The sequence below is a fragment of the Urocampus carinirostris genome, chromosome 2 (assembly GCF_059441175.1).
Source record: "Urocampus carinirostris isolate Australia breed hairy pipefish chromosome 2, RoL_Ucar_1.0, whole genome shotgun sequence".
NCBI classification, from domain to species: Eukaryota; Metazoa; Chordata; class Actinopteri; order Syngnathiformes; family Syngnathidae; genus Urocampus; species Urocampus carinirostris.
The window spans coordinates 33,737,533-33,751,166 of record NC_142350.1 but is presented as its reverse complement, the minus strand read 5'-3'; the positions used below and the strand labels follow the sequence as shown (position 1 = coordinate 33,751,166).

Here is a 13,634-nt window from a genome sequence, read left to right as displayed (position 1 = left end):
TTATGTTTTATTATTTTAAATTATTACTCCGCACACAATGTTAAGACCATTTTAATTCATTTACTTTTTTGCTTAAAGGACATAAATGCATTTTAAAATCGTTATGACGTCTAGTAAATATATTATTTCATCATACTGGATCTAGTTAAAATAAAAGACCAACATAGTAATTGTATTTCTTTTACGTAAGATTATAAATGCATGACAGGACATCTTCAGGTTTTTGGAAATTCAATGAATGTTTTAAAAGTTTTAAAAATGCAATATATTCCTTTGAACAGCTTTCAATTTATTTTGCCAATAACATTAAACAATTTTAAAGGCAGCTACCTGAAAATACCCTGAAAGCAAAATCAGTTCTTCTTTTCTGATGTCATCATTTAAAATTCCCTGTATTTTTCCCCTCTCCACTTATCAGATTTACCTCTCACATTTTGTTTGTGTTTACAGCCACTGGAGCTGCTTTGGCACTCCCTGGACGAGTGGCTCGTACTGATCGCCACTGAACTGGACAGAAACCGGAACCCCTCATCCACCTCCTCCAACAGTGAGATAGCCTCCCTGCTCCTCAAGCAGCGGGAAGTCGATCACTCGAGCACCACACCAAAGCTCTCCACCTCCCTGGACTCTCAGATTGTCATGGAAACAGAGGTGTATGCTGATGGGGAAGACGTTATCTCCATGACAGCCAATCGGCTCAGTGCTGTGATCCAGGCCTTCTACATGTGTTGTTCGTGCCAGATGCCACAAGGGTTTGTCTACTGCACTTACTATCCAATCAAAGGAGAAGTCAAGAAGCACAGATTTTGTTGTCGGATGCTTGTAGAAGGGCAGAATTGCCCATTATGAAGGTTTAAGCAGTAGTCTAGCTTGGGCTATGGACAAAATAATACTCATTTTGCGACTTTAAATGCCACATCTGGATAACAAATGCAGCGCTACCAATGGTAGAATAAAAGGCGCCTAGGAGACACTTTCTGGGCAGTTTATGCATTCGTTAAATATAATATATTGACATTTTAGAATTATAACAATATATAAAGCTATGCCATTTTGGATCTTCAGAATAATTATATAAAGCAGGGCTATCCACAAGGTATTGTTTACTGGTCCACATATGGATTAATCTAAGCTCGCAAGGGGTCAATTTATTTTTTTCAATTTGTGCGAGAACAGGCATCATTAGTCATTATATTACTAAATTGTATATCTACTACATAAATCACTCTCCAAGCCAATTAGTTGACAAGTTTTTGGGGTGTGTGAAACAGACCAACCTGACCTCGTAGAAAACATCAGGCCTGACAATGAACACAAACCTAATCTTATTACAACAGTCGGAACAAAAACAAATATGACTTAAAATGAAGATTTACACCTTTATGTAGCAGACTATAGCTTCTAAAATAATTTATAAATATTCAGTTCAGAGTTGATAGATAAATAGATGGATCAATTGTGTACATTGTTTAAATCAAACAGTAAATTTGCATAGTTTTAAAAATCCCTAGAGCAGCCAATGAGTTGCCTGCAGGCTGCCACAAAAAACAACGAGGTGCTCGTGGATCGTTTCTGAAAATAACTCACCAGATCAGATTACAATGATGTATCATAGTAATTTTAGGAAATTGGAAAGATGTGAAATGTTTATTTACATGAATAATATTGGTATTACAGTAATCCCTAGGTCATCACAGATAATGGGGAGGCAGAACCCCCTGCCAAATGTGAAAATCTGTGATGCAGAAACCTTTTATTTATTACTCAAGAACAAACCCAATTTGCAGGCTCAAGTATTTGTTCAACAAATAAAAGTACTGACGCTCCCCTACTTACGACAATACGACTTACAAAAAACAGTAGATACGAACCTTAATTTCGGGTTGTCGAAAAAAAAACGGACATTGCTGTAAGTTAGATTTTGTATTGTGCGCACCTTTTTCCGAGTACAGGACATTACTGTAGTGTTTCTTTTCGCCGCTATCGGCGTGTGGTGGCGCTGTGAGAGGCCGCCCAGCATCCACCCCGAAGAAGAAATCCGCTTCCTCTTCCTAGTTCGTGTTTAAACATACTGTACTGAATCTCCAGCACGCTAAGTACTTTGACATTTTTATTGTTGAATATCTCGTGCATTCATTCAATATGGTTGGTGTTAAGTGTAACGAAGAGGCGAGCCATTTCTTTTGAAATGAAAGTGGAATAAGAAAGCTTGATGCGTTTGAGAAAATGGTCAGAACACTTTTTTCAGCCACTTTTTACAACGGAGGAGGAAGTCGCCTAACTCTTGAAGCCAATCTTCCAAAAGTAAGTTAAACTGAGCATTAGTTATCCTTATAGGGCATATTATTTTATGAAATGTTTATTCTTTTGTACAAAACAATACAGGTTTCTTATACAAGCCTTAAACATACTTATATAAACCTTAAACATACAATATATAGCACTGAAGCAACTTACGAACAAATTCAACTTACGAACGATCTTCCGCAAGTAGGACAGCGTCTACTGTACTTTATAATTTTATTTTTTTTTTTTATTTTTTTTTTACAATTAACTTCTTCTGTATGGTCAACTTATAATTTCAAAACTAGTTTACAAAACATCTTCCTTTGTTTAGCCAATCAGAATGCAGAACACCATGTACAGTGAAAATCCGCAAAGGCAGAGGTTTCCAAACTTTTCAGAATGCGGGCCAGATTTGGTAAGTCAAGTCATGTTTATTTGTATGGCCCTTAATCACAAAGAGTCTATTATGACACCATCCCCGATATAAAACCTACATGAGGGCAAATAATACACATATTATCAACATAAAATATAGGTTATTCATATGCTATAGAGTAGAAGTGTGTTTTAAGCTTAGATTTAAACATTTCCACTGAGGTTGCAGATCGAATCTCAGGGCGAAGAGCATTCCACAGCAACGGGCCCCGAATGAAGAACGCTCTCGAACCTGCGGATCTCTTCTTGGCTCTTGGGATCACTAGTAGACCAGCATTTTCAGAGCTAAGGCTCTGGACCGGAACATACGGGGAAATTAAATCTGAAAGATATGAGAAAGTCCTTGCATGATTTTGTATACTACCAACAGAACCTTAAAATCACATCTTAAGCTAACAGGGAGCAAATGCTCAATTGGCTGAAAATGAATCAGGTCTGACTACAGTCCAATAAGGTCACCCTCTGTGAAAGATTTGCAGTGCTTGGTGTTTGTCGTCGGGGCCTTGTAGCTCGCCTTTGTAGCATTTTCATTTAGACTCGCAGGGTTTCGTGAAAAATCCCTGCTGTGCTGTTAAAACAGTTTCAATTAATTCACCTTTTCACAGCGTTTGTTAGCTTTTTGTCATCCTCATGTTTTGTCTGGCAGTGCCTCTTGATATTTTTATATTATAGTCTCTTCGCAAATTAGGCCGACGCAGTTGTTTTGGATTTTGGTCAAGAAATACTCTGATTTCCACTTGGAAAACGGCAGCCCTCGCAGTTAACTTTACTTTTTTATTTTACAGTTGCCATGTCGGAAATGGGATGGGATAAAACTTTCACAGAAAGCCAAGGACAAGGTGGTCAAAGGGCTACCACCCTCTGGTGAAATAATAATAATTATTGTTTTTGTACAAATTATTTTTATACTGCGGTCAACATTACTGATGGCCCACATATTATTAATTTATTAACAAGGGCAGTGGGCCATTAAAAATTTGATCACTGCAGACCAAAGTTGCTTTTTTGAGATGTTTCTATTCTTTTTCTAACTACTATAATAAAAGATTACCGTAAATTCCGGACTATTAGCCGCTACTTTTTTCCCAATTTTTCAACCCCGCGGCTTATTCAGAGATGCGGCCAATTTATGTAATTTTTCTAACGGTCCGCCGTTGGCGCTCGAGTATGAGAAGAAAGATTTGGACCGGTGAAATATGTGTGCCGAGGAAGATCACGACATGTGAGCGTAAACATACCCTCGTCGTGCAAAATGCACAAAATGGGCTCATGACGTAGCCACAATGTCAAAGGAAAACGGGCATATTACTGGAATGTATTGATGTAAGGGAGCGTGGAACGATGTCATCATGCGAGATTTTTTTCCGACATTGAGAAAGACAACTCAGATGTCCTTACCAATAAGGAAGAAGCGGGTGGTCTGCCGTGATTCTTTCGATTACGGCTTTTATTTCATTAACAGACTGACTAGTAGGTATGCGAGCGTCTTTTTAGTAGCGTGAGGCTACCTCCCAAAGGCACGGTTTGGGATGAAAGTTATATTATTATTATTAAAGCTTTGAAAACTCTCTCGATGTACCGTCTTTCTTTGTAAATATGTGTAATATGTATTTGCAACTGTATATTTTTGTAATGTATTTATTTGTATTTATTTGAGACACTTATTCTGCACGAGCAAATTAAAAAAGAGGGGCAGAGCAAACGCCAACGCCAAATTTTAAGTACCTATATCATTTTGCGTTAATTTTCGCAGCTGTGATTTTTGAACTGTGTGCTTCAATGAAGGACCTTTAGTTTCAATCGCGGGACTAGAAGTTTGGCTTGGATTAATCTCGTGATTGTTTGGTGTGGGTTCATGCGGCTTATATACAGGTGCGGCTTGTGTATGGACAAAATCGGTTTTCCCCTTAAAATGTGATGGGTGCGGCTTATAATCAGGTGCGCTCTATAGTCCGGAATTTACGGTAACATGATCTGTGTCTTTACATACTTGATTTCATAATCATAGCTTTGAAATTTATTTTCCAGTACCCTTTTTGGAGCAAGATGCCTTTGTAGTTGGCTCAGCCCCTTTAAGCTCCACCCCTGTTAAAAATGAAGTTATGAAGTAATAATATCGTTAAAAAAAACCGTCCTGCTGAGGGACGAGTGCCACCAGACTGTCTTGCCCAAGACACACCACAGGAAGTGGTACCCTGATAACCCAGTCGGTTAAGGGATGATCCGTGAACAAATGTAATCGTAACATACTACCATTGAAATGGTTGGTGAATCCTCACGTAGAATAACATAAACAAATGTACTAGTGGTCAATGTTTTTTGTTCATGTCCTTACCCACGTAATGGTGACCACCAGGCAACAATTGGACCCCAAGACACTGATGAACGTTCTGTTGGAGCCAGTCCCAATCAGGATTCATGCTGTAAAACCTGAGAAAATTCATTAGCTGCATTCAAGGATTCTATTAGTTGCAATATGTAAGGGAATTATGGCCCTCAAAAGGCTTTCACCTGAATTTTCAAATGACTATTCCATGTGATTTAGGTAATCATCTTCTCAATAAACTATAGTGTTTTGGTTACAATAATCATCATTAAGTTGGGTTGGATGAGGAAATTATTTCAAACAGGCAGTGTAGAAGCTCTCTCTTTCCCTGACATTGGCCCGGAGGGATGTAAACTGGACCAGTAAATAGTGATAACAAGGACTGTAATTAAACTGTAAATAAATAGCACTGCCAAACACTACACAAGGGGCTGTTTTGAATCATTTAAGACCAGATTGCATATGTTTTTTTTTTCTTGTAAATGATCTCGTTGAGCAACAATGAACTTCTTATTTACAGTAAATGCAGTCTTTTTAACGAGTAATTGAACCATGATTTTGTCCTTTTAAAAATGCGAGTAAAATGTAGCTTTTCCATTATTTATTTTTTATGGAGCGTAACTTCCAACAATCTTATTATAAATGCTGTTGTGCCATAGGGGATGTTTAACTTGTTTTTTTAAGGACTGGACGATTTTCACGTTAGTGGAGTGTCGATCTGGGCTTTAAAATTGGGACATTAAACATTAGGTTTGTTATTAGTCTCCCAGAAAAGTTTCAAAATCAAGTGATGTGCAACTTAGTTTAATACTAAAGTGATATTCTTTCTACAGCTAATTCTGTGCCACTAGTGTATAGTGTAATTTTGTGAGGCATTGAGATTATCTTCTTCCCCTGTGGCCCTTTGGTTTGTCTACCTTTCTTTTTGCACTCGCATTTAGGTTAAACTCAGCCAGTCTATAATTATACTACTTTAGATCACTAAGCATACCAATTTACCAGCCAACGGAATTCCAGTATTGACATGTCAGCCACAATGAGATGCCTGTCTTCCTATTTTTATTTTTTATTTTCTTGTTTTGGCCCACATGGCTCTCGATTAGGAGTCTTCTAGTTTTGTCTGCTATGGCAATTCATTATTTTCATTGTAGACATTTGGCTCTTTCAGATGAGTAATCTATATCTAATTGGAAAGCGGAGGCTGCCAGAGAATAGTTGCTGCTGTCCATTTCGCCCGCCTTCCTCACTCATCACTTCTTCTCTTTTCTCACCCAGAATGACATCCCCTCACTTCATTGAGTTTGTCTGCAAGCATGACGAGGTGTTGAAGTGCTTTGTAAACAGGTGAGTCAGTGTCCGACCAAGCCATACATAGGCTCTTCACAGTGCCAGAGACTGGCTATTGATTTAAAAAGATCAATCGACCTTTAATTTTTGTCCCGCTGCTCACTGTTCACGTCCTGAAATCTCTGTTTTTTTGTTTGTTTCCTCTTAACAGGAATCCAAAAATAATCTTTAACCACTTCCACTTCCTGCTGGAATGTCCAGAGCTGATGTCACGTTTCATGCATATCATTAAGGGGCAGGTAAAAATACAGAACGACTTCCAGACTGTATATAGTATAGTATAGCGTTGGTGTTAATTTAAAGAGACATTGTACATTATTCATATCCTCCTAGTGGTAAAAAACATAATTCCTTACAAAAGAACATTGATTTGAATAATAAGCAAAAATACATGAACTATCATAATCATGCATTTTTGTAGTTTGATAAATTGATATTTATTTTACACAACATGAGGGTCACATAGAGGGACTTGACATAATTTTCCACCTTCATACTGCTAAGATTACCCCAAAAGACCAAACATTTTTTGAGGGATTCTGTCCTGTTGACTTTGAATTTATAAAAAATGGTTATAATTGTGTTGTATTGTTTACTGGCCTTGTAAGAAAGACTGCTGTTTTCCTAAAGTTGCATTTAACCCGCGGGCCTTTTCTATTCGTGGTGCGCTGCCGGTCAGGTAATTACAATAGCGTGGAAGCTTTTGTGACAAGGGCTGAAGTGGCGCTCAACGTTGTGCTTATTTGACGCAACCACAATCGCTCTTAAAATGAGACACACGCGGTTTTCTTTAACATGAATAAAAAATAAGGTTTCCTCCTATTCAAAAGTATGAAGTTTCTTCCTTTTCCCGTCATTTTTAAGAATGTAAAAATCGATTTGGACTTCTTGGCGACACTCAAGATTGAGGCTGCGACTATCATGCACACTCACCTATGCGCCGTTCTACGTAAAAGTTCCCAGATTATCAAACTCCGCTACTTTGATCTTATTTTTAGGTTTTTATATATTTTTCATGATTTTTGTGTTTAATTTACATCTCTGTAAATGCAATCCCCCCCCCAAAAAATTGCAACACAATTTAATCATATTTTAGGCATTGATATCCCGTGATTAGGTCTATTTTTAGAACGGGCCCCTGGGCACGTGATAATGTCGCCGCGAGCGCTAGCGTGCCCGCGGGCACGGGTTTGGCGACACATGCTCCAGGGGATATGAGGTCAAACTGTATACCTTGAAAATTAATTTCTTGAGTTCCATGGCTTGAGGAATATTTGGGAATATATCTGCATGATTGTGAGGAGGAACACTACACATTATCTGCCCAATTGAAAAAAAAAAAATGGGGGCCGCCCCACAAAATTTAGAACCACTGCACTATATCAAAATTGCACTAATGGGTAGAACAATATCTTGCCCCCCCAAAAAAGTAATACCTTTTTTCATTATTCATACTAGGAGACTAGAATTTTAATGTTCTGTAAGCAAAACAATAACTCCAGCCCAACAGTTATTTGAAATAATAATCTATCTATATACCCTGGTCATATCCCTCGAGAGGGGTGACCGACAGCAAGACATACACATACACAAAAACAAAGAAAATTGAAAAAGGGAAAAAGTAGCAAAAGACACACACAAAAATGTTTGGACCATGGCTAGCAACACGCTCGCAACACAGTAAACGGGTCTGTTAAAAAAACATACCGTACTTGTAAAAATCACGGTAAACCGTCCTCATCTTCCTCCTTAGAACTGAAGCCATCAAAGTCGTCTTCCTCAGTGTCGGAAATAAACTGTCATATAGACATCGTCCCATGCTCCCTTATTCCAAAACACGCTAGCAACACGCTCGCAACACAGTAAACGGGTCTGGTAAAGTTTATGTGCAATAGCTGTGTTTCCTTCTTTATCGGACTGCTCGATTGCTTTTAGCTTGAAAGCTGCATCATGTGAATTTCTTTTTGCATTTTGCATGATGAGGGTATGTTTACGTTAATTTAATTTATGCACAAGCCAAGAAGTTGCAGTCTTCCTCGGCGCATACATTCCACCGGTCTAAATCTTACCTCTTGTACTCGAGCGCCGCTGGCGGCCGTTAGAAAAATTACAAAAATCGGCCGCATCACTTAATAAGCTGCAGGGTTGAAAGTTTGAGAAAAAAGTAGCGGCTTATAGTCCGGAATTTACGGGAATAATAATTATCAAAAACTATAAAGATGCACTGAAATTTAACTACTAAGACACCCACCCAAACAAAACTAGTTGAAAATCACAGAAAGTGCATTTTCCTTTCGGCCCAAAAAAATTAAATACAAATAAAAAATATAAGAGTCCTCAAAAAGTCTTTCACTGACTTTTTTGCAAGCCAGTGCAAAAATAATTGTTTTTATTTCTTCTTCTTTTTTCCGGGGTATTGTATATCAGTTTTTCAGTTCCATTACATGTTTAGTTTTTTGCTTTTGCCCCCACATTTGTATAATGGTCTTAAGAAAAATATGCCCTTTTAACAATTATATTTCTTTAACTATTGATTTAGTTTCACTGATTTCACAATTTGGCTCATTTTTAATTGGTTAATGAATCAAGTCAATTTGCTCTATGGCCCAACCCCTGTCTAGAGTGCCTTCTTGTGACTGTCTCTGAAATTTATATGTCCCAAAATCCTTCCTGGCTGTACCTAATCAATCCAAGGTCCAAGGTAGAAAATACTTAACAGGAACAGCAAACCTATGAAAAACTCGCTGTATCACCTGGAAATACTGCATTTATCCAAGAACTTTGTTTCTGTTATACGGAAAGCTCCCTATTCAAATTCTCTCTGTTAACTCCTGGATCTTTGCATACTGGTATCCACGGCAACACTCTCCCTAAGCTCTGTTTATGTTGCTCCTTGTATTAAATTGTGTTTGCGTCAATCGCTTGCTTCTCTGCATTCATATTTAAACTGCGGCATTTAGTCTTGCGTATGGATTGCGGCTTTCCTTGTTTTAATTACAGACTTGAATCTGAATTTGATTTCACTTGATTCAACCTTTGTTTCGCCTCACAGCCCAAGTGAAAAATCACTCTCCCTTCCATTCTTGCTCTTCGCTCTACCTCTGCCACTTAGAGAACAAAGGCATACATTATGCAAATGGCTCTTAGCTCAACTCTGTATTACCGGGGCGTATTTCAACAATGAAGTCCTTCCAGGCTGTTGGTTGAAACTGAAAAATTCAGTCTCAGATTTGACAAAAAATAATCAGAAGTAGTAGTTAATTTAAAGGGGCGAACACTTTGAGATATTTGTTGCATTTTCCACTGCAGCCCTTCAAGGATCGTTGTGAGTGGTTCTATGAGCATCTCCTGGCTGGGCAACCAGACTCTGACATGGTTCATCGTCCGGTCAATGAGAGTGACATCCTGCTCATCCATCGAGGTGTACAACCACGCATACACAAATACTGAATAAACAGGATACTAATCAAAATGAAAATTAAGAAAATGAAACTATGAGTCTTTGATTTCCAAACCCTTTAGGGCAAATCTGCTTTTTCTAACCAAGGAGAAAAATTAAGGGCTCAGGGAAGGACCTTTGGAACATCTTGGAATGTTCTTTTTTTTTTTTTTTTTTTTTTTAACAGTTCTCCTGTTTTCTTTGCAATTTCAAAATGCATTGATGTCTTTGCTCCTTATTTTGAGTGTCTACTTAACTATCAATACATCAGTCTTGATTCAGCCCTTATGAAGCTGAAGCTCAGTATCCGATGTACTGATTTTATATCAGGGCCCGACAAATGATTCGTCCTTCTGTCTTTAAACAATGTAAAATAAACAGAAGTCACTGACGTTTTATATTCCCATTGTATGCTTTACTAAATTTTTTAAATTAAATGTTTACCAGTGGTAATTTATTTCTATTTACTGCCGAAAAATGTCATCATTGGCTTATTAATCTATATCAGCATTGTCGTATTTCATAATATAACTTAACTAATGTGGTTTTATTCTTCCATTTAATTTAAAATCCCTTTTGGAATCCTTGAATCAGAGTCGATATTTCGGAGCAGCTGCGAGATGGTTTCAAAGTCTACAAACGAGAAACTGAAGCAAGGGATTGCTGTCCGCTTTCATGGCGAGGAGGGAATGGTGGGTTCTTGTGTGGTTGTCCTTATGTTTTGGTTTGTTTTAAATGGTTTTTTTTATTGTTCCATTTCGTTTTGCTCTTTTCTACTGTCTTGTATGAGCAAGAGACCTTATCGAGCCTCTGAGTTGTCAAGTGAATAATCACCATTCATGCCACATGGTGAGAGATATGTCTGTTGGTTCTACAGGGCCAAGGAGTTGTCCGGGAATGGTTTGACGTCCTGTCCAATGAGATAATCAACCCGGATTACGCTCTTTTTACGCAATCCGCTGATGGTAAACAATGATTATATGAGATCATTGAGCATGGCGAGCACATTGCTTTTTAGTACTGATTTGATATGTGTGTTTACCTTTTACAGGAACCACTTTCCAGCCCAACAGTAACTCGTCCGTAAATCCAGACCACCTGAACTACTTCCAATTTGCAGGCCAAATCTTGGGTTTGGCTCTGTATCACAAGCAGCTGGTTAATATCTATTTCACACGATCTTTCTACAAGCACATCCTGGGTAAAATGAAATTTACTGTATATTTATAATGTTCTGTTTTTTTTTTTAATCTTCCTGCTACTATTTTTATTTCTACACAACCTAAATGTTGGAATGAAAGCTACACCACATTTTTTGTTATAAACAAATATTTAAATCTACTTTAATGACTGCAAATGTGACTCACTGCATTTGTGCTTTTGAATGTTTCAGGAATTCCAGTAAACTACCAGGATGTGGCATCCATTGATCCAGAGTATGCCAAAAACTTGCAGTGGATCTTGGACAATGACATCAGTGATCTGGGCCTGGAACTCACTTTTTCTGTGGAGACGGACGTGTTTGGCGCCATGGAGGAAGTTCCACTAAAACCTGGAGGCACAAGCATTGTTGTGACTCAAGACAATAAGGTAAAATGGCATTTTTTATGTTTTATTGATATTTATGTACAGAAAAATCACAGATGCTAAAAAATTTGTTAACCAGTCTAAACACAAAGTTAAAACTCTTCAAAGATTTTGGGCAAGTATATTTTCTTTTAGCAGTTACTACTGTGTCTTGCACTTTTATCATGAGGCTGGACAATTTGGGTTAGTTTGCTGGGCTTCCTATCAAAGGCAGGAATTGTAACCATATTTTTCAATGTAATGGTTTGAAGCTGAAACTGTAATCTGAAAAAAAGGGTTCCTTTATAATCCCGCGTAAATTATGTATAGATTGAACACCCATTTTTTCTCAGGTGTGCGATTTATTTGTAATTCGTTTTGAAGCTAAATAATTAAACATTTGTTCCATTTAGTTTTGTATGGGATGCTTGTGTTTATGGATTTACCTTGTCCTTGTTGGTGTTTGTTCCTCTTTATTTATGCTACATTGTAATTGAAAACCTTATAGTTTAGTAGACACTTAAAATATGGAGAAAAGACATCAATGGATTTTGAACTTACAAAGAGAACAAGAGAGGACCCAAACCTTGGATAATAAATTCTAACCTGCTTGAAGAGCCCTCCCCTGAGCTATTTTCTTTTTAAATCTTTAGGTTACAAAGCACAGAAAAAGAGGAGTAACATTACTGACTGATAGTAACAATTATGTAAACCTGGGGTTGGTAAACTACAGGCAGTGGGCCATATCAGGCCCGCCAACGTATTTAATCTAGTCCATGAGATGATTGTGAGAGAAGCATATAGAAAAAAAAGTGACCTGAAGTTTTTAATATGCCCACTGGATGTCTCCATAGCTACGCACCACTCCAGACTACTCACTATAGCTGTATATGCTAACAAACATTTAGCTAACAGAGAACATTTTCGGAAACATTCAGCACAATGTTATTTAATTTGAAATAGAATTCTTTGTATAAAGCAATACGATTGCACTCACTTAGATTTCTTAACCTGTGTCCAATAAAACACTTTAAATTTGCCCTATTGCATTATGTTTTTTCCAACACAAATGATCAAATTTAGTGCCTAAAAGGGAAAATATTACTTTGCTATTACTGTAAATTAAAGTTTTTATTTGTAAATCAATACATTTATTTGTATATTGTGTGTTTCAAAATAAAATCAGATTAACTGTTCCCTTTATAAACAAATAAACAATGAAACACAGCTTGTGCAAGTAAATGCAAACGGTGAAAAATTAATTGGCTTATCAATACTCCCCATGTATTGCTGAGATATTGAATTTAAGACTATTGGCATATACAAAATGAAATACCCTTTTTTCTCTCTGGCCCTGCCACTGCACTTTTTTTTCAAACCATTGCAGCTAGAAACTTGAAATGTCTTCCGACCCCTGATTTACACAGTGCATTATCATTAAAATAACAAAATATTACAATTAACAATAACAGTTCAAACAAATAATTGGCATCCCACGCAATCTTCTTTGCAGGTGTCCAATATTAAAAACAGAACAAACATATCATGAAAACAATCTTTTTTACAATAAAAGTAATGGAAACCAAAATGAAACTTTAGAAATGTTTATTAAAGATGTGAAAACCTTCCAGTAATCAATGTGTAATTCATGTGTGTTTTGTCATTCCATGTCAGTTGTGTGCTTGCTACATGTACCGTAGTACCACTTTTTTTCTGTTGATGGCACTGTACTATAAAGTATGAGCTGTGCAAAGTGCACGCTAACAATGAGCCATGTGTCTTTCACTTGTCCATCTACATTTCCCAAAGACTTTAATCTGTCTGTGTGTGTGTATGTGTGTGTGTGTGTGTGTGTGTATGCATGCCAGGATGAGTACGTCCAGCTGGTGACTGAGCTGAGAATGACAAGAGCCATCCAACCCCAGATAAACGCCTTTCTGCAAGGATTCCACACTTTCATCCCTCCCTCGCTCATTCAGCTTTTTGACGAATACGAATTGGTAAGTGGTCGTTGTCCTTGCCTCTTTTTTTTTTTTACAGTTGGTATTGTATTGTTCCCCTTTGTTGGCTTGTCCCACTCGAATCTGATGTTGGGATTGATTGGCCATGCCTACCTTGAGGGTGGAAACAGGAGGCTGGGGTCACCTTGAAGCCCCTCCTCCTTATTTAGCTCTATCAGTTGTTTGTGTGCCAGCAGATTTAATGTTCTCGCCCGCAGACGGATCAATTGTATTA

At 37.6% G+C, this 13,634-nt stretch overlaps 1 protein-coding gene across 2 annotated transcripts in view; it reads left to right on the top strand.

Moving 5' to 3' along the window:
• The window catches only part of hace1 (HECT domain and ankyrin repeat containing E3 ubiquitin protein ligase 1), a 38,934-nt gene that overhangs the window by 13,411 nt on the left and 11,889 nt on the right, over positions 1-13,634 (top strand). For both annotated transcript variants that reach the window (XM_088326240.1, XM_088326238.1), the window contains 9 exons: positions 451-752; positions 6,323-6,391; positions 6,546-6,633; positions 9,704-9,815; positions 10,428-10,525; positions 10,711-10,798; positions 10,885-11,034; positions 11,227-11,423; positions 13,268-13,399. In XM_088326240.1, coding sequence (XP_088182366.1) covers positions 451-752; positions 6,323-6,391; positions 6,546-6,633; positions 9,704-9,815; positions 10,428-10,525; positions 10,711-10,798; positions 10,885-11,034; positions 11,227-11,423; positions 13,268-13,399 — 1,236 coding nt within the window. The remainder of the gene's footprint in view (positions 1-450; positions 753-6,322; positions 6,392-6,545; positions 6,634-9,703; positions 9,816-10,427; positions 10,526-10,710; positions 10,799-10,884; positions 11,035-11,226; positions 11,424-13,267; positions 13,400-13,634) is intronic.